At 39.3% G+C, this 23176-nt stretch overlaps 1 protein-coding gene across 1 annotated transcript; it reads left to right on the top strand.

Moving 5' to 3' along the window:
• Positions 1–14140: 14140 nt before the first annotated feature.
• On the top strand, positions 14141–17790 carry LOC147609990 (vesicle-associated protein 4-1-like). The gene is made up of 7 exons (XM_086787067.1): positions 14141–14940; positions 15545–15615; positions 15776–15857; positions 16197–16306; positions 16466–16543; positions 16687–16809; positions 17409–17790. Exons 1-7 carry the CDS (start codon positions 14637–14639, stop codon positions 17454–17456), a joined length of 816 nt encoding a protein of 271 aa, XP_086643193.1. The 5' UTR covers positions 14141–14636; the 3' UTR covers positions 17457–17790.
• The last annotated feature ends 5386 nt before the right edge of the window (positions 17791–23176 follow it).

Raw genomic sequence — 23176 nt, 5'->3', positions numbered from 1 at the left:
ATAAATTAACAAATATTAATGAGTATTAGTCTAGTTTTAGGGAGAAAAGAGTAAATTTTAATTATCCAAGTGATTGGTTAACAAGAGATTAGGACCCATATTGCCGTATATACTAGCCCACCCTTTCACACTACACTGAAGAGTGTCCATGGGCATGCCCGATCCTAATCCTAACCCTTGGCCCCTTTCACATCCCCTTCTTCCCTTGGTCTTGGGCCCAAATTGACTTAAGTCCCCTTTTTACTTTGTTACAAAAGGGGCCAAGGGTTAGGACTAGGGTTGGGCATACCCATGGACACTTTTAAGTGTCCATGGGTGTAAAACGGCGGTGGCCTAGTATATTAGACAATATGGGCCCTAATCTCTTGTTAACCCATGATAACCACTTTGCTAATGAAAATTACCATTCATCTTTCCTTAAACATAAGCTAATAATCCTAAGCTAGGTTAATCCAAGACTATACTAGGCTAATCTAGTTGTAGCTAGATGTCGCTTTTGTTCTTGTAGACTTGGAGTTTTGTAGTCTCATGATGATAATTCTAGGGCTATAGCACATATGTTTTTACCAACTAATCTCATTTTCACTTGTTTCCTTGCATTCTCACTGATTACTCATCTCTCCCCGATCTGGTAAGCTACTTGATCCCTTTTAGACCTTCTTGATGATTTGTCACAATGAATATGCGATGCTCACTAGACTCCATTCCTTCCAGCAGAGGTATTCACCAATGAATACTTGACTCTCACTAGACCCAATTCCTAATAGAGTGGAAGATCTACAAGGTTTATACCCCATGTCACTAATCTAGTCTCTTATATGGCCAAAAGAATCTTAGTTTGCTTTTGGGAGCTAGTGTCAAGCACATTTAGGGAGATTAACTTTACTTGTGGGAGTGTGAAACAAAGTCTCATATTCAAAGGCCAAGTTAGAATAGGACTAAGCAATGACTCGTCCTAATCATCACAAATGCATAAGCACCTAATCCAGCACCAGAATCACTTGCTGAGGCTCTCTTTTTTAGTTTTTTATTTTATTTTTTGAAGTTATTTTATGAAATTTTTATGGTTTTTTAATATTTTATACTTTATATTTTTCATTTTAAGCAAGGCAGTAAATAGATAGACAAAAGGAGAGGTAAAAGAGGGCAATAGGAGTGCCAATCCCTCTTGTTTGAACCCTTCCTTACTCTCAATCCTCCATGGAAACCCTTTCAATGTCAATGGTTAAGTTAGAAAGCTTAAACCACTCTCCACTCCTCCATGGGGCAACACTTCCAATGTCAATGATTAAGCTAGAAAGCTTGAACCACCCTCCAGTCCACTCTAGCTCACTCAAGCTATCAAGCATGCACACTCAACACACCATAGGCACTCACATAAGCATGCAAGAGGGTAAGAGATCAAGAGAAGAAGAAATCTTTGCGTGGAGGACCCTTAAGCACCTGGACAAATGGATTACTAAAGGCCCAAGATTGGTAGTACAATATTAAAAAGAAAGTTCTCATGGATTTGACTACCCAACAGCTATATAGTATTAACTGGCAAGATATCGTTTATTGGTGTCTCCAAAAAAGGTGTTGAGCACTTACCAGAGGTTTCCAATTACCTTAGGAGCATAGTAAAAAGTGAGCCTCAACAATTGACAAGCCTTATGCCTACTCAAGAAACTAAGCCAACCAACTCTACCCTATTCCTAGTGGATCTGGCACCCCAACTAGCTGAACCAACAAGCCAAAACCCATTAGACTTTGCAAATCAAGAGTCAAAGAACACCGAGTCTACACAACCCTCACAAGTAGAACATGAAAAATAAATGTGTGTCATCGTGCCAAGCTCTACAATGAATCTAGCACCTCAAGAGGCACATAATGACCAAACAGAGCCATTAGTGCCCATTACTCAAGAAATTCCAACACAACCTACCCCAAAGGCTCCAAATTGCTTGACGAATGTTTCTCCATCTTCTAGAGGATATTTGAGCACATGGACAAATGGGATACTCAAAAGTGTAGATTGGGAATACAACATTGAGACCCAAGTACTCAAGGACTTGTCCACATAGCAAATCTATGAAGTCCTTTGTTGTGGTAAGAAATCGTTCAAGCTATATTCGGTACCATGAAATGAGTTGAACACCTTCAAGAGGTTACCAAATCCATTACTAAGGTAGTTCAAAATGAGTGACACTTGCTTGCAATCGCCCTACCTACAAATGTTCCCATGTTGCTATCTCAATCAAATAAGGCAGAAACTCAGGTGCTAGAACTTATGGGAACACCACCTCAGAGCCTATCATGTATCTCTTCTAACATGCCACCACCAGGCAAGTTCGCAAATCCACAAGAAAGCAATGCACCCTTGCAAAGACTAGTAGTAAGCTACAACTTGCTTTTCGATCTCTTAAAACAATGGATGCCAAGAGTGCTAGCTCATTACCAACTCCAATATCCACACATGCCCATGAATGTGATGGACTCCATAACTACTGCTACCTTGAAAGTGGCACCACAACAAGTTGCAATCTCCATGGCCACAACAACCAAAAAGAAAGTTGCAATCTCCATGGCCACAACAACCAAAAAGAAAGTCATTAAGTTGCCTACTCCCTTTGGAAACATCCTTTACAATGCTTTATTAAATAAGGAGGCTACTTATAAGTTGCTTTCTTTCGTAGCATGGCATCAACTAGGTAAACCCCTTAACCAAGTGTTGTGAAAGTGGATTTTATCAATAAGAAGAACCTTAGAGTGTGTGGTCTACTGAAAACTTCTATCCACCACCATGATAGCCAGCTCTTGGTGGGAAGCTTTTTTATAATGCATGTGGGAATGCCTAAGGAGCCTATTATACTCAAAAGTGCATGAGAGATGAGCGCTAAGTCCACAAATGATACGGCCATGGCAAGAGGGAGTATGATAGAAGATTCTAACTCTAAACCCAGACCCCCACACAAAAACAATTGCCGTAGCTAACTCTCAAAGAGAGTCGCAAGGAGGAAGCTTCAACATCGAGCAAATCTAATGCCACCTCCTCAAATCCACCCACACCAACTTCACCTAGTAGTTCACAAGCCTCACCATCCACATCTAGCTCTCCAAAGAAGAAGAAATGCATGAAGTATCAAAAACAAGCACCATAACCTTCCTTTCAAGAGGCATCTATAGTCTCTCCATCTGCTCAACATCCGCAAACACACCCACGATGACAAAGAGGGAGAAACAGTCCAAATGATAAATTACACCTTGTTGGGTCCTAGCAAAACTTCTAGTAGCACAAGGCTACTACAAGGGTAATTCTTGTATATAGATCCCAAATCAGGAACATGTAAACAATGCTTCCACACAAGGAAGGTCTCAAGCCTCTACCTTAGTTCTTGTATCCAAACCAAAAGCCTCGATATGGACACTAGCATTCTATGTCTGCCAACAAAGGAAAGCTGATTCAAACTTAAGCTCCATTGCCATCAAGTAAACAAGTTTGGGTCCCCAAGACTTGTCAAATATCGAAGGACACGTGATGAAAGGAGAAAGCCAATAAAGCTTCAAGTTCCAATAGTAATCCATGCTTACCTAAAAAATCTTCATATGTAGCCTCCACATCTGGAAAGCCGCTATCTCTTAAGCATAAGGTGAAATATGGACTCTCCTTTTTGCCCCTTAAGGATTTCCACACCTCCTCTCTCTAGAAAAATGGACTCACTGGTGAAATTTTTACAAATCAAATCAAAAGTTGGCGGAGATTGCACATTTAGAATCTACTCATCGAGAACTTTCCAATGATACATAACATGATGGGAAATTTTGATTATTCAAGAAGTCCCCAAATTAGTGATGACATGGCATGTAATAGATTGCACATTTGGAATCTACTCATCGACATGGCATGTAACATGATATATATCATTGGAAAGGTCTCGAGTAGATTCCAAATGCGCAATCTATTACATGCCACATCATCACCAATTGGGGACTTCTTGAATAATCAAAATTTCCCATCATGCTATATATCATTGGAAAGTTCTCGATGAGTAGATTCTAAAAGTGCAATCTTCGCCAACTTTTGATTTGATTTGTAAAAAATTTCACCATGAGTCCATTTTTCTAGAGAAAGGAGGTGTGGAGATCCTTAAGGGGCAAAAATGAGAGTCCATATTTTGCCTAATGGTTTCTCAAGTGCAATCAAATCCAAAGGAGATTGGTACTTCCACACGTGTTCTTCAATCAATATCAATACCTCTCCAAGAATCAATCATCTATATTCGCTCCTATGAAAGCCCCCTGCCACCTTTAGAGTCCAATGTTAATACTTTCATGCTGGTCGAATATACACCAAAGCAATATTTACCACAAAGAGAATTCTAGAAAGGATGGCTACAAAAGGCCTATGGAACATTGAGAGAAGCTAAGATATGACCTGGTTCAGGAAGGGGGCAGTGCACATCAACTACAAATCAATACCCCTAGAGATATCTTTGATCCCTGACATCTTTCAATGCTTGCATCAAAAGGGATCTCGTTTTAAGACAAACATTGTATAGAAATAGAGAAACTATACTCACAATAAGAAAAAAAATATGAAAACAAAAAAGAAAAGAAAGGAGAGCACACTACATCAAAAAAGAAAAGAAAGGAGAGCACACTACATCAAAAGAAAGAGAATATGTAAACACCTGGTAAATGGTCATGTATCGCACATCCTTGGAGTATGAAGACCTAAGTTAGTGATCAAAACCAAATGGCATCATTTGAGGATTTTTACAAGTATAATAGTATGCAATAATGAAGTCTTCCAGAAATGATGTAACAAGTCAAGATTCACAAAGAATTTGGGACACAACGAAGAGGACGTGCAGGACAATAACAAGTAGTACCTTCCAATTCAACACGTGTATTCAAAACTAACTCTTACACACTATTAGTTTTTTAGTCTTAATTTCAAATGTTTAGCTGCCTACATGTTCAAACTTTTCAATTATAAAACTGGTTCTAATTTCCTCTAGTTGCTAGTTAGATGACCATTAATGCTAGCATCCTTTTCTTAGAAATAGGCCTAGCCTTATCTATACTTAGACTGACATTAAGATATATTGAGGGGGCATGCCAAGTACTAAAACTTTACTTTTGGTGGACCAATCTAGTTATATTCTCGGTTTCTAGGTAGGTTGTAAGTGAGTAGAGAGTCTAAAAATAAAAAATAACAAATAACAAACAAAAATACAAAAAATAGAGATCCTATCACCATGTAGGATCGTGGTAGGTCTCTTGGACACCAATGATGGTGCCTTGGGATTGATGCCTTGGTCTTCATGGGGTATGACCTTGGATCTCAAATAAGTCTAATAAAAGAAAGAGGCTAAGCCATTGTCATAATCCGGAGATTGTTAGCTATTTTTAGATACTCTTAATAGAAGTCTTTGGACCATTGCCTTAATCTCCATGGGGTGGTGCCTTATTCATACTTATACTTATTTATTTTAAAAAAACAACAACAAAAAAGGGAGAGCTACATAAATAAAAATCTTATCACTTAACAAATTTCCCTCTAGAGTTAGAATATATCTTGAGATGGTTTCTAAAAAGTTAAATTGTATCAAGACTAAGGTCATAACCATAGGCATATTCTTAAAACAATTTCATGTGTAGATAGGAATAGTACTCATTTCTAACTTAGATCGGCTTTAATAATTATCTTTGTAGAAACTACATGGAGTTTAACTAGTTATATAAAAGATTCAATATTGCATATTTCTTGTTAAATCGGTGTTAAATCTTTAATGTTTCCTTTGGAACACTTTACTTACTTGGTGTTGTCTTATTGCAGATCTTGCTAGAAATTGCCATGGTAGGTGTGCTGCAATCTCACCACATCCACACGAGATTTCATGATGCAAACCTGCAACAACCCACACACCTTTCCTGCACATGGCATCAACTTGCTATTCATCGAGGACGGAATGTGCATCACGAAGGGGGGCATGTTAACCCTCTCTGACAACCTTTCAGAGTTGATGGCGTCCACCACACCAATTTCCACCTCCTATGTCCACCATGGGCATCAAGATTTCCACCTTTTACTCGTATAAGCCCTATTTTTTATATCTAGCACATGCTTTAAACTAGGTGTTTGCACAAGCCTAGGCGACCTTGGGTACTTGAGAGCTTATTTTTTAACTATGGATGGCCATGTATGAACACTATGGCTAGGTATAAAGACCAATTTGTAACTCTCACACATCATTCTCTTGTATGCTCTTATGTGAATACATTGTGTTCTCTTGCTCTCTACTCTTTCACCTTGTTGCCTATTGCTTGCCTAAGGTAGACTTGAGCTCTCCTGTGCTTATCTATGCATGTGTGAGTGTGTGTGTGAGTGCAATCGAGCTACGAGGCGCGGAGGTTGAGCTCACGTGTGCTTCTTCCTGATTCTACCTAATGAGTCTACAATAAGGATTGACCATACACAAGCGTGTTCACATGATACACCCCACCAACTCTTTGTATGCTACCTATGGTAGATTAGGTCCCAATTAGATCTCTTATGTGCTCTGGAGCAATAAGTGAATTCCCCATGACACTTGGTTTGAGCCTCCACCAATTAGTTGCACAAGGAGCTTCAATTCCATATGTTTTTTTTAGACTTCAAGGATCCTAGCTCATATTCACACTTTGGAAATATATGACTTGAACGAAAACTATCTCCTATAACGTTATGGGGTTAGCTTAAGATTTTATTTAGAAATTGACATGTAAGATTGAATGGGCTAACATTATACACCTTCATTCTACAAAGTGTGAAATTTACATCCAATACATTGATAATCATTTCCTTTTTTGTGTTTTTAGAATCTCTAATATTGTGTATGACATGATTTATATGCCACAAGGCTATGCATAAAAAAAGTAGTCTCCTACTTAGCTACACCCTTACACACTCCATTAACTCCTTGCAAGAGTAATCAACAAAAGCATATTTCCAAAGTGCTCATAATTGTTATCAATAAAATTTTCCGTTGATAAGGATGGAGTAGTGTCCAATTCTCTTTTTTAACCCACCCCAAACTCAAGAAAGGCATTTTCTTTTTATGTGTTTATGAAGCCCTTTTAAATGGTGTAAGTTGAAAATTTCTTTTATCTCTCCATTGAGTGCATTTGGAAGATTTTAAGGTGCCAAAATAGATAGTTGGCAATGTGAATCTCTCAATGCGCACCGTTGACTCTACTTTTTTATAAACTATCTCAACTAACGTACACACAATGAACTTACAACTACAATCTCATGCGACTTCTTTTCTTAATTGGAAATGCTGCAATGATCATGTGACTTCTTTTTCTACTTGGAAATGCCATAATGATCATGTGCAAGTTTGTTATTTTTATGCTTGAAATTTTATTTTGACAATTTTTCATCTTTAGCTTTAAACTTTTATCTAAATATTCCTTGTTACAATGTTTCAATATTTAATGTCATATGAAAAATATTGCACCTTGAGTGAAAGTAAATGAAATGATAGGGACGCAAACTATTAGAAATAGAGATTCCTTAACCTACTTGACTTTGGAATGTGTCATTGTTTGTTGTCTTCAAGTTTTAGTTATTCCAAAAATAAATAAAGGAATCCCAATAAATCTAGTTTATCTTACCAAAGGTTTATAGAAATCTTATACAAAGGAACCCCAAGGAATCAACTTTAACTTACAAAAGATTTATAGAAATCTTATAAAAAGTTGACAATTTGATATTATTTTTCAATAATAAAAGTCAACGGAGTGGGGAAATGATGCTCTCCCCTTTTCTCTAGTGACTCTATAAATATATATTTTTGATAGGTTGAAACTAGCATTGAAAATTTGTCACTTCAAAAAAAAAAGAATAATGCTATGTTCAATAGTTAAATGTGTATAGGTACCTCATTTTCCAACGATGCATGTTCTTTGAGTTGTCACACAACTACATGGGCATATTATGTCACATGTGGTAACACATGACAAAAGGCATGAAATTATTTACTTTTAATTCTTTTCATTCTTATTCATTAAAGTCTCAAACATATTTTATATGCTAGCACCTCTTGGGTTAGGAAAAGATTTGCCATTTTAATGACACAATAGACTCATGTATCTCATTTTGCAAATAGTTTGACATAACCTACCATCATATACAATATTGATGCAAGGATATAAAGAAACTTTATCTTGATAGTTTGCTCTTGGTTCACTTGTTTAAAATAATCAGTTGAAGTGTTAGAAATCAATCATCCAATTTTTGTAAATGTGGTCCTCGATCCACTTTAGTTTTGTAACCCCTTTATAAGGAGTACTCATGTTTAAGTGGTCAAGGTCTTGGCATCCCAATTTGGACACTATACGGGGTCAAGTGTGACCAATATGGGCAAGATGGTGGTGTTGATTAGCCACTAGCATACATTTTTGGATCTAGCATACATTTATATAGGTTTGGTTAGCCACTAACATATTATTTTGTTAGACCTAGCATACATTACTGTAGGTTTGGTTCGCCACCATTGGTATACATACATTACTGTAGGTTTGGTTCGCCACCACCATTGGTATACATACATTACTGTAGGTTTGGTTTGCCACTAGTATACATTATTGTTGAACCCAGTTTAGACACTAGATGGGTCATGTGTCACCTAGAAGATGGTAATGATGGCTACATGTAGGTTTGGTAGTCACCTAGAAGATGGTAATGATGGCTACATGTAGGTTTGGTAGTCACTAAATATATCATACATTGTTGTGGACCACTTTTATACATGGGTACTGGCTAGCTCTAAATCATAGGAGGCTAAAGAATCTAGAACAATTGACAAGAATTGGTTTAGACACTCAATGGTGGGCCACTAGAGACTAGATAATTGAAGAAAACTTGGATAGGTTTGGTATCCTATACCTAAGTTCTAATTGATTTTCTCATACCTAGATGTACTTGAAGAAGATGTTCTCATATCTAAATGTACTTGAAGAAGATGTTCTCATACCTAGATGTACTTGAAGAAGATGTTCTCATATCTAAATGTACTTGATTTTCTCATATATAGATGTACTAGAGGGAGATATTCTCAAGAAACTTTGTGAGTAGAATGAGCATCCAAACTAGTCGAAATGGGCCTCATAACTCCATGCTAATTGTAGGTCTCTTTGTAGTCGAATATCACTCAAGTTGAGTGATATGGTTGGTTGGATCAAGTTGGACACAACCCCATAGATGGATACACATAGATTTCTCTAAGGAGCCTTTATTTAATTTAGTAGCATATCCCCTTATTCATCACTCCCTCATCTATCTTTAGTGTGTGAGTGTCTACATATAGTCTTCATTCCCTCATCTATCTTTAGTGTGTGTGTCTACATATAGTCTACATCTCACATTAGTTTCCGTTATAACATTAAAAGATCCTTTTACTCAAGCCATTTATTGTAAGAAACTTTTTGCATTAGTAATTTGTAATTATACTTACTCTGCATCTCAATTAAAGTGTAATTTTATCCATGGAAGGTCCATTAAAGGTCTTACATTTTTTGTGCTTATCATAATTTGCAAACTTTTACATAGTATCAAAGCCACAACACTAGCCAATACTCTTTATCTAGTTGTTGTGACAAGGAGATTGGGAAGAAAGGCACAACGTACTATTAACACAACCTCAAGGATTTGAGCACCACTATTCACCTATATAACGTATAAGGAAAGATAGATGGCCCTAACTACACCCTTCAAAATTTTATTTTATCATCATAAAAACTATGGGACACCACAATTTACTTTATCATCATACAAACTGTGGGACACCACATCAAAATTAACAAGATTTTAAAATCAATACCAAATGTAAATAATTTAAATCAAATGTTTCCTTTGATGCTACTCTTGTTTTGGCATGGAGAAGGAGGAATGTAGAGACTTTGCATTCCATTATCTTTGGCATCAATGGTTTTATTATGAATTTGATTTAACACATCTACAGGGCATTAAGATGAATCCAGATGAGCCTCAAAGCTGCACCATGATCGCATGCCCCTTATATAGTCTAGCATCACCCTAGTCAGGTGGTATGGACTATTGGATCAAGTCGGAGCCAACCATAGCATGGTTGGATATTGTTGACATGATCATAGACCACCTTAGGAGCCTATATACAGATCGACAGTGTGGCCCTTTATTCATCATTCACTCATCTACCATTAGTGCATGAGTGCCAATGTTTTGTCTATGCATACAGCATTTGTGTCATGAATTTTGGTTATACTATCAAAGCTCCCTTCATTGGAGCACATGAGTGGGAAGCTAAAACCATCTAATGTAATTAGATGGTTTTATAGTAACAATTTAGTATTGTTCTCTCTATTTCATTTGAAAGTTGTGCAAAGTTTTCCTTGTGGAATGTCTAGTAACAATTTAGTATTGTTTTCTCTATTTCATTTGAAAGTTGTGCAAAGTTTTCCTTGTGGAATGTCTAATACTTGTGTGTTTATCACAACATGAAATTTCATACATAGAGGGGTACACCCTTTGTGTGCCTTGCTTGTTCATTTTTCAAGGTTCACTAGGGGGCCAAACAACCTTTGGATGTGGTTAAAGACACACCCATGTCATACATGTCTTATGAGGAATGTGATTAGAGCTAGTCCTATCAAACTCCTTAGTTTATAAGTTGTAAGTCATACCAACTTGACCACCTAGGGCCCTATACAAAGTCCATGAGATCACTCATGCATGATATAAGTCATTCAAGTATGACTTTTTATTGAAGCAATTTTCATTATTGTCATGTTCTTTCATATAACATTAAAGTTCCTAGCTCAAGAACACATCACTAGAGGAGGCACCATTTTTTGTATTCTCAGAGACAAATAAAGTCTTGTTATTTTGTTGTATTGTGTCAATTATATGCATCAAGCTATATTTGATCTTTAGAATGTGAATGTGAATTGTGTCACACTAGATGTTGTGTTTTCTTACATAAAGGGCAATGCTATAGAAGTTTAAAGTTTCATATACCTTTGATTACTTGAGACCTTTTTTAGACTATGTGGATGTGCTTAGGATTGATAAAATTTTATCACTAGAAGCTATGTGTTCTTGTCAAGAGTTTGTCACATAACTCTTGGCCTAAGGCATATTATATAACATGCTACTGTTAACTCTTTTTGACTTGACAAAAGATAAGAACTCCATGAATGTCAAAAGACATTTTAGGTTTTGGTGAAGCCATGTCTCTAATCTTACCTCTTTTTGAGTTGACAAAAGATGAGGAAAGACAAGAACTCCACAAATGTCTAAAGACACTTTAGGTTATGGTGAAGCCATATCTCTAATTTTACCTTAACCAATTGTAATAGGAAAACATTTAAAATAAATGTGATGTGATTAACTTCTTAATGTTTTTATTGAGCACACTTCTTTCAAAAAATGAACTATTTCCCTAGCATTATCATCATGGCCATTTTTTAAAGCTTGTTAAACAACCTGCTCATGCATTTTTTTACGAAGATATATTACACATGTTTATTGTATTTTCAATTGAAAGTGCTACTCACAATGATATGGAAAGCTTTATATGTGGTAAATGGTCTCACTCAACACAATGGATGTTTGAAGAGATCACATGCATATAGCCTTATGAAGTTGTCATATAAAATCATACCTAATGATTACTTTGCTCTTGTTAAGAAATATCATTACATGCAATAATAACATCTATCTTACATCATAAGCATATGTGGGGCAGCTTCCCATGTTGATATTGACTTGTAGTGAAAACTCTCATATGTTATTCTTACATAATTTTAAAGAGAATGGTGGGTCCAACAAGTTGACACTACACAAAAAGTTTTTAGAACCACTATCAACTCATGAAAATTCCAATCTCTTGGTGTGTTTCAGACTATTGCTCAAACAACTTGTTCAATTCCCAAGTATCATGCATGAAAATTTGCATAAATGTGTACCACCCTTCTCTTATTAATTGTGTGATAAGACTCTCTTTCATTGCTCCCCGGTGGGTGACAAGATAAACAAAGTGAAAGCTATGGTATTGGTTGCCACCAAGCACGTTAGTGAGCTCTTAGACATGCACTACAAGACAAAATTAAGATACTTGATTGCAAAAAATATCATTGTATAGTACTTGTCAAGTTACCATACATGAGCATGTGAATTCCACCAACTATAATATTATAATCTAGTAGAGTACTGTGCGGATTGCATAATAATAAATGAGTGGCATGTTTTAATTTTCAGTAACGCGAGCATAAAAAAGCTTTTCAAAAGGGACCTTACCATCCATGTTGTGATGTTAGGATGGGAAAAGGGAGGAACTGCGGGGTAGTGTGTGTGGGAGTTTGGGCATGGGTGCTTGGGCAGTGGGTATGTGTGGTGGGTGTTTGGGGGGATGTTTCTCATTGTGTAAAAACCCATATAGCAAGTGGGTGCGTGTATGTATTTGAAGTACCTCTATATTTCCATTTCTATATTTCAAACATAATTATAAGTGTAATATAGATTTAGAACCCCCTTTTTGTAAATTCACATAAATTGCTTACATTTAACAACAATTTTCTTAATCCCATCTTGCATGTATACATGGCATGTAAGTCCCTCAATTAAGAAAAACTCTTTCCGTGCATGAATGTGCTTTGTTACATATATATAATGTGACACGCCCCCACCCTCAAGGGTATGATAGACCTGGTGGGGAACCCTCATAGTTGTGGAATATCCCTAGCTCAAGCTACTAGATGTTAGGTGGGTATTGGGGTGGTTAGAATGGGTGGCCAAGATGTCATGGCTAGGACTACTTGTGTTTGATGAGCCAAAGTCCCAAAACCTTTGCCATAACACGCTTTCATAAATTTTGCTATTATTATAATTAAGGGTGTTTATGTACTAGCCTTACTACCATGCTCTTGCATTTTCGGCCCATCCTCATATAGTTATACATACGTGAAAGTGCCCAGAAAAAAGTGCATGGCAGTCACATGATCATTAGACATAGGATGGGTGATTGCATTGCCTCCAACTACAACCTTTGCGACCTGCTTTTTTGAGTTGTTGGTAGTACAATGAGGCTTCTCTATGCTCAATCAATAGACAAAATTACAATGGGGCACACCCGTTTTGAGACCTACCCTCAGTAATTGTATTATAAGAGGAGGAGGGAAAATAGTTTTAACATCCTAGCTTAGTGAATTGAAAGATGAGCTGGATGCATGTTCCAAGAGCATATTGCATAGTAGTCACGTGTCTTCTTATGCTTGTAAACAAACAAATGGTTGATGAAAGAAGACGCACGTAACTTTCCCACACAGTGGACTACGTAATCGGATGCCAAGAACACATAAGAGAACTCAGGTAAGTGGGCTGGAAGTAGAGTGCCCCCTTGAAAGCGCTCTAGTTGTAATCCCACCACTAGGTTGTAGAGTGCCCCCTTGAAAGCCCTCTAGTTGTAATCCCACCACTAGGTTGTAGAGTGCCCCCCTGAAAGCGCTCTAGTTGTAATCCCACCACTAGGTTGTAGAAGGACTAATAAATGAACACTTTTGCTTGACATGGCCAATGTTGATTGGCTATAAACAAAGAATTGCTAGGATGTAGCCGTCTTCTTTAAGGGTCAAAGTTGTCGACCTCACTCTAGTGCACTACACTTCACAAATGAGAATGCAAATCCTTAGGCTTGAGCAATTATGGCTTATGCTATCATATATGTATGCTACCGGAGTGGGGTGGGGGAGCTATCCCGTGGGAGTGCTTGGCACCGGATGCCTGGGGCCGAGTTTGATATTTGACAACCTCTCCTCTCACTCCATGGAAGGGGTGTGATTAAAAACGCATCTCTTGAGTATTATGGCTAAGTTCTGTGTTTGTGAGAATATATATATATATATATATATATATATAACGTTGTACCCCTGTTGTGCAACTCGATGGCATCGAACCAATGGGACCCAACCGTTCTATTCACTCGCCTACGCGCCCGTGGGCTTATTATAGCTAATGAAAATTTAAAAGATTTACATGGCCCCCACCTTACCAAACTTATGTACGGGCCATTTTCAAACAGGCAGCCCAAAGAAAAAAAAAGGCAGCAAAATGAGGAGGCGCCACTACACCACCTTCCTTCAGAAAATGGCACAGCTCAAAAGCCTACGCTTTTTGCTGCGCACATTCTCTCATCTTTTCTACCTACCCTTCTGCTTTTCGAACATGCAACAGAACCCCTCGTCACCCTTCAAAAGCTCCCTCTCATGCTCGCCTTGTCCATAAGGGCTTCCCTTCCTTGCTCAAACCCGAGATTCTGCAGCTTTTGAATCGAGCTTGACCTCACTCCATCGCCATAGCTACAAGGTTTATAGAGCTTCCCACTCGGGGGAATTTCTGCAGGTTTTAGGGTTTCCAAGTTGGGATGATTAGGTTTTCGCAGCTGTAAGGGAGGTTGTAGGGTTTCTCGCAGGGGCGAAAATCTGCTTAATCGTTGCAGACATTGCTATGGAAGCGTGAGCTTCTGATGTTCTGGTTATTTTTAGGGTTTCTCCTGAGTCGCCATAACTATATTTTTTTAAGGATTTCGCTCTCGCCATAGCCTGAGTTTTTAGGGTTTATTCCGTGGGGGCAGATGACTGCCGTGGAGGCCAGGGTAAGCGAGAATGGTGCAGGCAGAGGGTGGAATCTCTGCAGGAGGCTATGGGGGGAGCAGGTGAGCACACAGAGCCGTTCCATGCCCGCCTCGGCTTCATCCACAGAAGAAAGCCCCCGGGATCATCACCACCAACATTACCTCCACCTCCATCCCCATCACCATCATCATTATACCCAACGTCAGGACAGCGGCGATGGCCCCTTTGTTAAAGCAGTCACTAAAGCCCTCCTGCACAGACGCCGCCTCAGCTTTGAGCCTGACAAGAAGCTCTATTTCCCTTGTAAGTAAATTTGTTTTCAAAATTTCCAGAGGGCATATAAATTGTTTTTTTTTTGGAATGGGCTCAACATATATTGTTTCTAAGAAACAAAAAATTTATGGGCACAAATTGCTTTTCTGACGTTATGTGGGCATAAATGGTTGTAAAGGGCACAAATCTTATTTGGGGAAGAAAAAAAACAAATGTTGGAAACATTTTTTTAATTCATTTATATGTGTGTGTTTTCAACAAAATACAATTGGGCATTAGAAATTAGCTTGTTCATGAACAGGTTTGTTGGCATAAATAATTGCAAATATTTTCTCAAATGGTTCTTTGGGCATAAAAAGTTGTGTATTGGATGTTTTTAAAAATCCATTAATTTTCTGGTGGTTATGAATGGGATATATGTGTTTATATGCGATTTTAAATCCATTAATTTTCTGGTGGTTATGAATGGGATATATACACATGTATGTGTGCATATATGCGATTTTAAATCCATACATGGAGTTTGTCATTGGGAGTAAGTCTCAGCTAAACCCTTTTCTAATGAGCTCTTTGCAATTTGGGTGTTTGTAATGGCAGGGTTACTGATATTTCCTCCTCCATGTGTGTGTGTCAGATGAACCCGGAAAACAGGCCACAAGCGCTGTCAGAATCAAGAATGTGAGCCGCTCTCAGATTGCATTCAAGGTGAGCCACAACTGTTTTTTTTTGAATCACTTCGGTACACGCAGGCTGAACTTGCTGTTTGTGAATCGTTAGCACTCTCTGGCACCTGGTATGTCCAGAACTGCAGAGAAAACATTGTTTTGAGCTGCCATGTTTAAAATCATGCAAGCTTCTTTTGCAGTTTCAAACAACGGCACCCAAAAGCTGTTTCATGCGCCCACCCAATGGCGTTCTCTCACCTGGAGAGTCTATTGTTGCAACCGGTAAGCTCCCTAAGCATAGTTGCATTAACACAGTGTTATCATAATGAAAACTCTGCATGTATATGTATGCACCAAGGATGGAGATGGATGCCGTGTAACTTGTATGAAATCAGCTTATCCAGGATAAAAAGCCTGTCTAAACTTTGTAGTGTGGAGCTGCAGGCTGTGATGAAATGGATACTCTTAAGCACTCAAGTTTTGGCTCAATAACATGGAAATTGAAGGCCACGTGCCATTATTAACACCTATCCACATGCATATGATGGTTTATCCATGAAGAATGCATTGTGTTAAGAGGTTCAATTCGCGGCTAATGGGCTTCACATCCTCCATTTGCAGTTGTGAAACACATTCAGCACCCAGAGCGAGCTCATAGGAACCAGGCAAGGGACAAATTCAAGATTATCAGCTTGAAGATGGTCGAAGGAGTCGAATTCACTCCTGAGATGGTATGTGTGCATGTGCATGTACGTGTTCTATTGCTATAATTCAAAGTTATCGTAAGCATTTTATAATGACGTCTTCTGAGTCAATGTGAAATAGATGTTTAGTACTTTTTGCACATTTATACTCACTAATTTCTTTTTATGTTTTGGTAATTTTCAAAGTTTGATGAGAAGAAGGACCTTGTTGCTGTGGAGCAAATTCTTCGGGTTCATTTCTTAGATCCAGAGAACCCTACTGCCGTAATATTCCTTACATGCTGCTCTCCTAATGTTGGCCGTTCATTGTATTTTTATTCCATAAACAATGCTTTGTATTTTTATCCCATAAGCAATGCTTTAAACTAAGTGCAGTTGAAACTTGCCATGTCCATGTTTATCCATAGGAGCTTGAGAATCTTAAGAAGCGCATAGCAGAAGCAGATGCTGCTAATGAGGCATGCAAGAAGCCCTCGTCAGAGAAGGGGCCAGTGCAAATTGTCGGGGAGGGGAACATTCTAGAGGAATGGGTAAGCTTGCTTTGTCCTGACATTTACCGTTGCTTGTCTTCTGTTTCTGAAAAGCTCTATCATATAGAGCAGTATATTTGTAATACCTAGGGTTGGGATTAGGCTGGTTCCCCGCATATTCTTGTGTGTGTGGGAGGGGGTTGGGGGGAACTGGGGGAGGTGGAAACCTGTCATGGTCTTGGGTCGCCAGAAGTCAAATCTGGACCCTACAATCAGGGCACCATTCTGCAACAGAACTTAAATCTCCTTCACTTGCATGCTTCTTCCTGCTGATGTGTCACCCTCAGAAAGTTTCAGCTGTGGCTATTCATTCCAAGCGCTGACTGGTCATGCCCTCATTGCACTGCCCATCTCCATCATTCATCTTGCTGCTACTGTGGACAGTTCTGATTGGCTCCCCCAGAGCATGACGGCCAGGAAAGGCCATCGGTCGGCCCCTCCTAGGGAAGATGGGTCCCCATCTTCCTCGTAGGAAAGGCCTCCCGATGGCCTTTCCCTGCTCCATCATGACTCTTTGTAAGACTTGGAGTGCCCATCCAAGCAACATCGACGGTGTATTAAGTTTATCCACCCTTATCTGTCCTGGTTGACGAATGCAGAATAAAATGAAGCTGGCAAGACATCTGGCAAAAGAAGATTCGGAATGACTGCATGGTGATTGCAGTGCAGCTGCATGTGGATAAAGTCAGCTAGTAGTGGGCATACCACTGCCCTAAAGCAACTGTACATATGTATGCTTGAACAAGTGATGTCGGCAACAAACTATTCTCTTGTCTGAGCTGACTTGGTGATATGCTTGGGCTTGGTGACCCAATCCTTGTATGATGTATGTGTAATAAAATGCACATATTAGAACAACTTCATGTTGCTGGTAAAGCTAGGCAGCCTGATAGAAAAAATTCTATTCTTTGCCCACTGTTATGTTTTCGCATAACCTCTTGCAAGGTTCTTTATCTTACAAAATAAGTATTTTGAATGAAACACAACTACATGTGTTGATTTACCATCAAGTTGTAAGGAGCATGTTTGTCATCTGCCACACAAGGTCCCTAGGCATGTACATGTGTTGATTTACCATCAAGTTGTAAGGAGCATGTTTGTCATCTGCCACACGAGGTCCCTAGGCATGTACTCGTTGATTTACCATCAAGTTGGGTCCTAAATGTATGCCATGAGGCCTCAATGGCCACAAAGCTATAGTGTTTGACACTACTAAAATGAAACTGTATGCAAAAGTCAGCAGAGGCTGGCTGGACACTTCATGCTTGCTTATCTTATCTGCAGATCCTCCATGCCTAGAGACTATCCAGATCAAAGAATAGTGGTTGATCAAAACTCCAAAAACAAGAGGGGTGTTTTTTTGATAGTGTGGAAGATACATTGTGATATGCGGACATCTCCAATATAAAGGGTGAACCATTTGCTTACTTACAATTGTCCATCCTGAATCCATGGGATCTTACTTTTTCCTGCAATATGCACAATGATAAATATGTCATTAAGTGTTGCAGCTTCACTACAAAAAGCGGAAATTCTTACTTTGAACAAGTGGCAACTAATCTAGCTTACAATGCAACATTATTGGGATGGGATAGGATGTTGACTTGGAAGTTAATCCAAATCCAACTTTGTATGTTAAAGTTTTCAGCAAATTGAAATATTTTTTGGAATAAAAGAAAACAAGAAGGGGAATGACAAGAACAAAGTAGCACACAAATAAAATCTTGGAGTCAAGTGGCATGGAGGGGGTGTTGACACTAATGTTTATATGGGGACTTCTCAAAGACAAAGCATGGGAGAGATGATTTATTCGATTATGAGGAATATTGCCCTTTTGGAGTTTCAAGGACTTCCAACATTCCACTCAAGAGCCTTGGTTGGGATGCATGTTAAATCTTTGTTGGAAGACTTTGATAGGAATTCTAGACCATCATCATCTTGTGTAGATTGATGCCATTTGACCCAAAAACCAATAAACCACTAAGTATGCAAATTTGCACAATATTCAAAAATATTGGTGATACTATCTAGGCAACACTCAATTGAGGCAACAAGGATCTTGATTTAAGCATTAAAGGTTAGGAAAAAGTTACATGAGAAGTGGGTAGCAAGAATTCTTGTGAATTGTTCACAAAAGGAATATGTGGAGATATCAAAGATGGTGAATGAGGAGCTTTAATTTTTGTTTTTTTTGAAGAATGCACCTTGCTATGACTAGTAAAGCACGTGAGGAGCCAATGGATTGCATTTTGGTCACCACAAAAAGGACAAAACAAAGCATTGCCCAAGGTTTGCAAACAAGAGTGTTGGGATGTAAGTATCTAATCTTTGATGAACATTGCATATTGCCAACAAATGGACGACTATCATGTAGGGGTACATTGCCAAACACAGTAGGTGAATTTGTCTCAGCTCTTGAAGAGAGTACTAACCCAAGTGGCAAAGTTGTAAAAGCAAAGAGCATAAAGGAAATCACCACAACTATGTCGTGCTTGAAGCACCTTGCGAGTTGTAACCTCCCCAGCAAAGTGTTCTTCGACTATTCTCGAATGTGTTTCATCTAGTATTGTGACAAATTCATCTTCCTGTACACATCATCTTAGGATATTATCCTTGCCTATCTTGTACAATTCTCCAGCAAATCAATTGATAAGGCATAGCTAACTCAATAAACCGACACATTTTGTCCTTATTTAAGGGGTCCTTATTTAAGGGTCGTTCTTGCGAAAAACCATAAGCTAGATAGTCTGATATCTCTTCACTCCATTCAAGCACCATGTCTAGCTTGAACAAACAAGCATTTGGGAGATCATCATCAACACCAGTTGTTGCAGGTTTCCCATTCGGAATTCTAAACATGGGATCGGTCAACACATGTTGTGTTCCTTTTATTATTGTGACCGTGAAGTCTAATTCCAAGAGTAAGAGCGAGCGATTCTTCTTGTGGTGCAAGGCTTATTCACCAAATATAATAGTGCTTGACGGTCCACAAAGAATACAAACTTGTTGGCCAATAGGTAATGTCGATATTTCTTTGGTACTATCACGATTGGTAATAGCCAATCGGTGTGCTCAATTTCATAGACGAAGTCCGCAGCAATGAGTGTGTCAATTTCCTCCTTTACAATTGCTACATATTTTGGATTCATGTGGTACAGATTTTGTCTCGTTGGTCTTGATCCTTCCATGATTGGGATTGTGTTATACCACTTCAGGTGGTAAACCTGTCATCTCTATGTATTTCCATGCAAAGCAATCCTTGAATTCTTTGAGGAGAGCGATGCGTCTTTTTTCTCAGTTGAAGTCAAGTCCTTAGCGATATAGACAGGTTTGGTTTCCTCCCTTGGCTCTACAATATCAATTTTCTTAACCTCAGCTAGACCATCGTATGATGTAGACAGACCATCTTCCTTTACTCTTTTAGCCGTCAATTGGACCACTTTTCGTTTATCAATGGTGTATGTTTTGAAATGGTCCGGTGCACTGAGAGTAGGTTTGGTTTATCTTCATCCTCTCCTTTTGTTTGAGCCATGGAGGCTTCATCCTCTGTATCTTCTTCTCTTGGTTGCACATCGACCATGCACACTGAGGTGGAAGGAACATTCCCTGATTCAACATATTGGGTTCCTTTGGGTTGCAAAACATCTATAGTGGCCAGCACATGTATCCAATTTTCACTGAATTCTGGAGGGGGGAACGACACATAAATTTTAGCTTTTTCCTCCTCCATTGAAAATTCCACCATTGGTTAGCAGACTTGTAAGGACACGGCTCGCTCAGTGGTGACTAAATCATTGCCAAACAATTTCCCTTCCATTGGATGCGCTTTCCACGTTCGTAGATCTATCTTTAGGATTTGCGAGTCCCTTCGTGCATACACACGATCTAATGTCCAATCATGCACTAGTTTGGATTCCCTCATGAAAGGTCTACCCAAGATGATGTCGTATGAGTCCGGTTGGCGCAGAAAGTCCATTACCACGAATGTATGACAGTAGCGGAACATAAAGAGTTTAAGTCTTACATTCTTCAATAGCCCCATGGGTCTTGAAGATATTCCAGGTGCCATTTTAACAATCAGATCTGCTCTTTCCAAAATCGGTTTACCCTAGTTTTCTCAACATCATTTTGTAATGATGCTCACTTCCGCTCCTCCATCCAAGATAGCCAATGTTTGGTACCCATTATGATGGATTGGAATTGTAGCATTTGTGTCATCACTTTCATAATACCATCCCAGTTGATTTTGAGAGGTATTTTGAAAAATTTGGGGGTTCTCACCTTTGCATGCTTAAGGTACTTTTTTGCTGGAGGGGATTGGATCTCCTATGTAGTGGACATTGGGTTTAATCTTCCTTCTACCCAATCCTTTATATCTGCCCACAATGTCGATGAATTGTGTAATAATGGTCCCAATGGCATTTGTACAGTGGTGGACAGTGCAAGACTGCCTACGTCTCTTGGCTCTGTGGCAATTGAGGGATCCTTCCATGTGTGTGTCTCATATTCACCCCTAGGGAGGAATGAATGAATGAACACATCTTGCTCAGCCTCCTCAAACATTCTTGCCATGAGGTCACTTTGAGTTCTCCTTCAGACTCTTCAGGAATTGGAGTAGGTACATCCAAATTTCTTTCCCTTATCGGCGCGTTTCTTAGATACATTGTATCCTTGGCCCGGTTAGCCCTTAATTTGGCTTCATGAATTTGTTGGCACTCTTCCACTAGGGCCCTAGCTTCTTCAAGCTTTCTTATCTCTTCTTCAGTATTTGGGTATTCACCAATCCCCTTAGGGGGTGCGACTCTCTCTTTGTGCCTCTTGGGTAAGCTCATCTAATTTTGGCACTTGATCCCTCTCTTCCTTTGATTGGGTGGATCCTGTGTCAATGGTATCTTCTTTGGATCCATCCTAGATTGTGACCATGGTGTCACCTTTACCCACTTTTTTCACTTTCCTCCTTCAAGTTTTAGAGGTTGTGGCACCTGCTGGGTTCTTTCCTTTGCCCCCTGTTTGGCTTGGGCTCGTGTTAGGACATTTAGTGGCGTAATGTTTTCGGGCTACACACTTATGGTCTTGATAGTGGCCTAGTTAGAGGTGGAAGCAGAACCACTGTGTCATTAGGCTCTGCAGCCATTGGCTAAGCTTGTTGCACATGCACCACATTCTTATTCGGATAGTCTACTATTCGATGAGGTCCACCACAACCAAAACAGTGTAGTCGCCGCCTTCTCATGTTTGAGTTTATGTCTTTACCTTTCCACTGTACCGTGGTTTGGAACACTAGTACTGGCGTGTTATTTTGTAAGACAAAACTCTGGTGCAATCTGCGCGGACTCCTCCATAATACTCATTATTGATTTCTACCTCACACACCATCTCACCCTCATTTGATGGCTCCTCAATCAATACTTGGTTGATTTTAGCCTGTGGTGGTTGTGGCAGTAGAACAGGTGGCGGAAGAGGCAACGTGTCCTTTATCGGAAAAACCCCTCTTGGTAAATAGGATGGGTTTGGCTGGCCTGTAGCCACAACGATTTGCACTGGTGGTTCTAGTAAGGCTAGCGATGCTTTGGGTGCCGGCAGTTGTGCTACGGTTTGGAAACTCGGATACTTGCACATGGAAGTGTCATGGTTCCCTAATTTATGGAATGAGCACAATAGAGTAGTGGCCTTACTCTTAATTGAGGGTATTCCGTCGTAGTGTGATTCATTTTGCAAAGGGAGCGCCATACCAGATCTCTCCAAGGGGTAGAGATGAGCATGCCCATGCCCATGCCCATGCCCAAGTGCTTCCCTTCTATCCTCGACTTTCAAATTTTCCAGTATGACATTACTGAGTTCGTCGTCTATAGTCATGTTCCCAACTTACTTGCTTGGGTTCCTGTGTCCTGGTGACTTGAAACTCACGATGTTGTTGCTACTGAAGTTGCCTTGGCATCTTCAGGCTGTGGCAATTCAAGAATATTGTCTTCATATTCGATTTCTAACTTACATCATGCATCTAAGGTAGCTGGTCAAGCTAATATGAGATAATCATGCATTTTATGATCTCGGACTCCTTTGTAGAAGCAAGGCAATAACTGATCATCAGTTAGCCTTTCTCGTAGCTTACATCTTGAATTCAAGTGCTTGAGCTGGGATACATGGTCTCGCATAGACTTATTTTCTTTCTACTTAATATTGTGAAGTTGAGCCACAAGGCTCCATCTATCACCACTTCGGGCAAAGCTTGGTACGAACATATTCTTGAGCCGAGTGAATTTGACTTTATCCTCTAGTTTCAACGTTCGATACCATTGACGAGACTTTCCTTCTAAGGTTAGCGAAAAAGCATGGATCATAGTCACATCGCTCACTGGTCCACAAG

Source organism: Cibotium barometz, chromosome 50 (assembly GCF_041138505.1).
Source record: "Cibotium barometz isolate CiBa-2024 chromosome 50, ASM4113850v1, whole genome shotgun sequence".
Taxonomy (NCBI): domain Eukaryota; kingdom Viridiplantae; phylum Streptophyta; class Polypodiopsida; order Cyatheales; family Cibotiaceae; genus Cibotium; species Cibotium barometz.
This window is presented reverse-complemented; position numbering and strand designations above follow the sequence as displayed.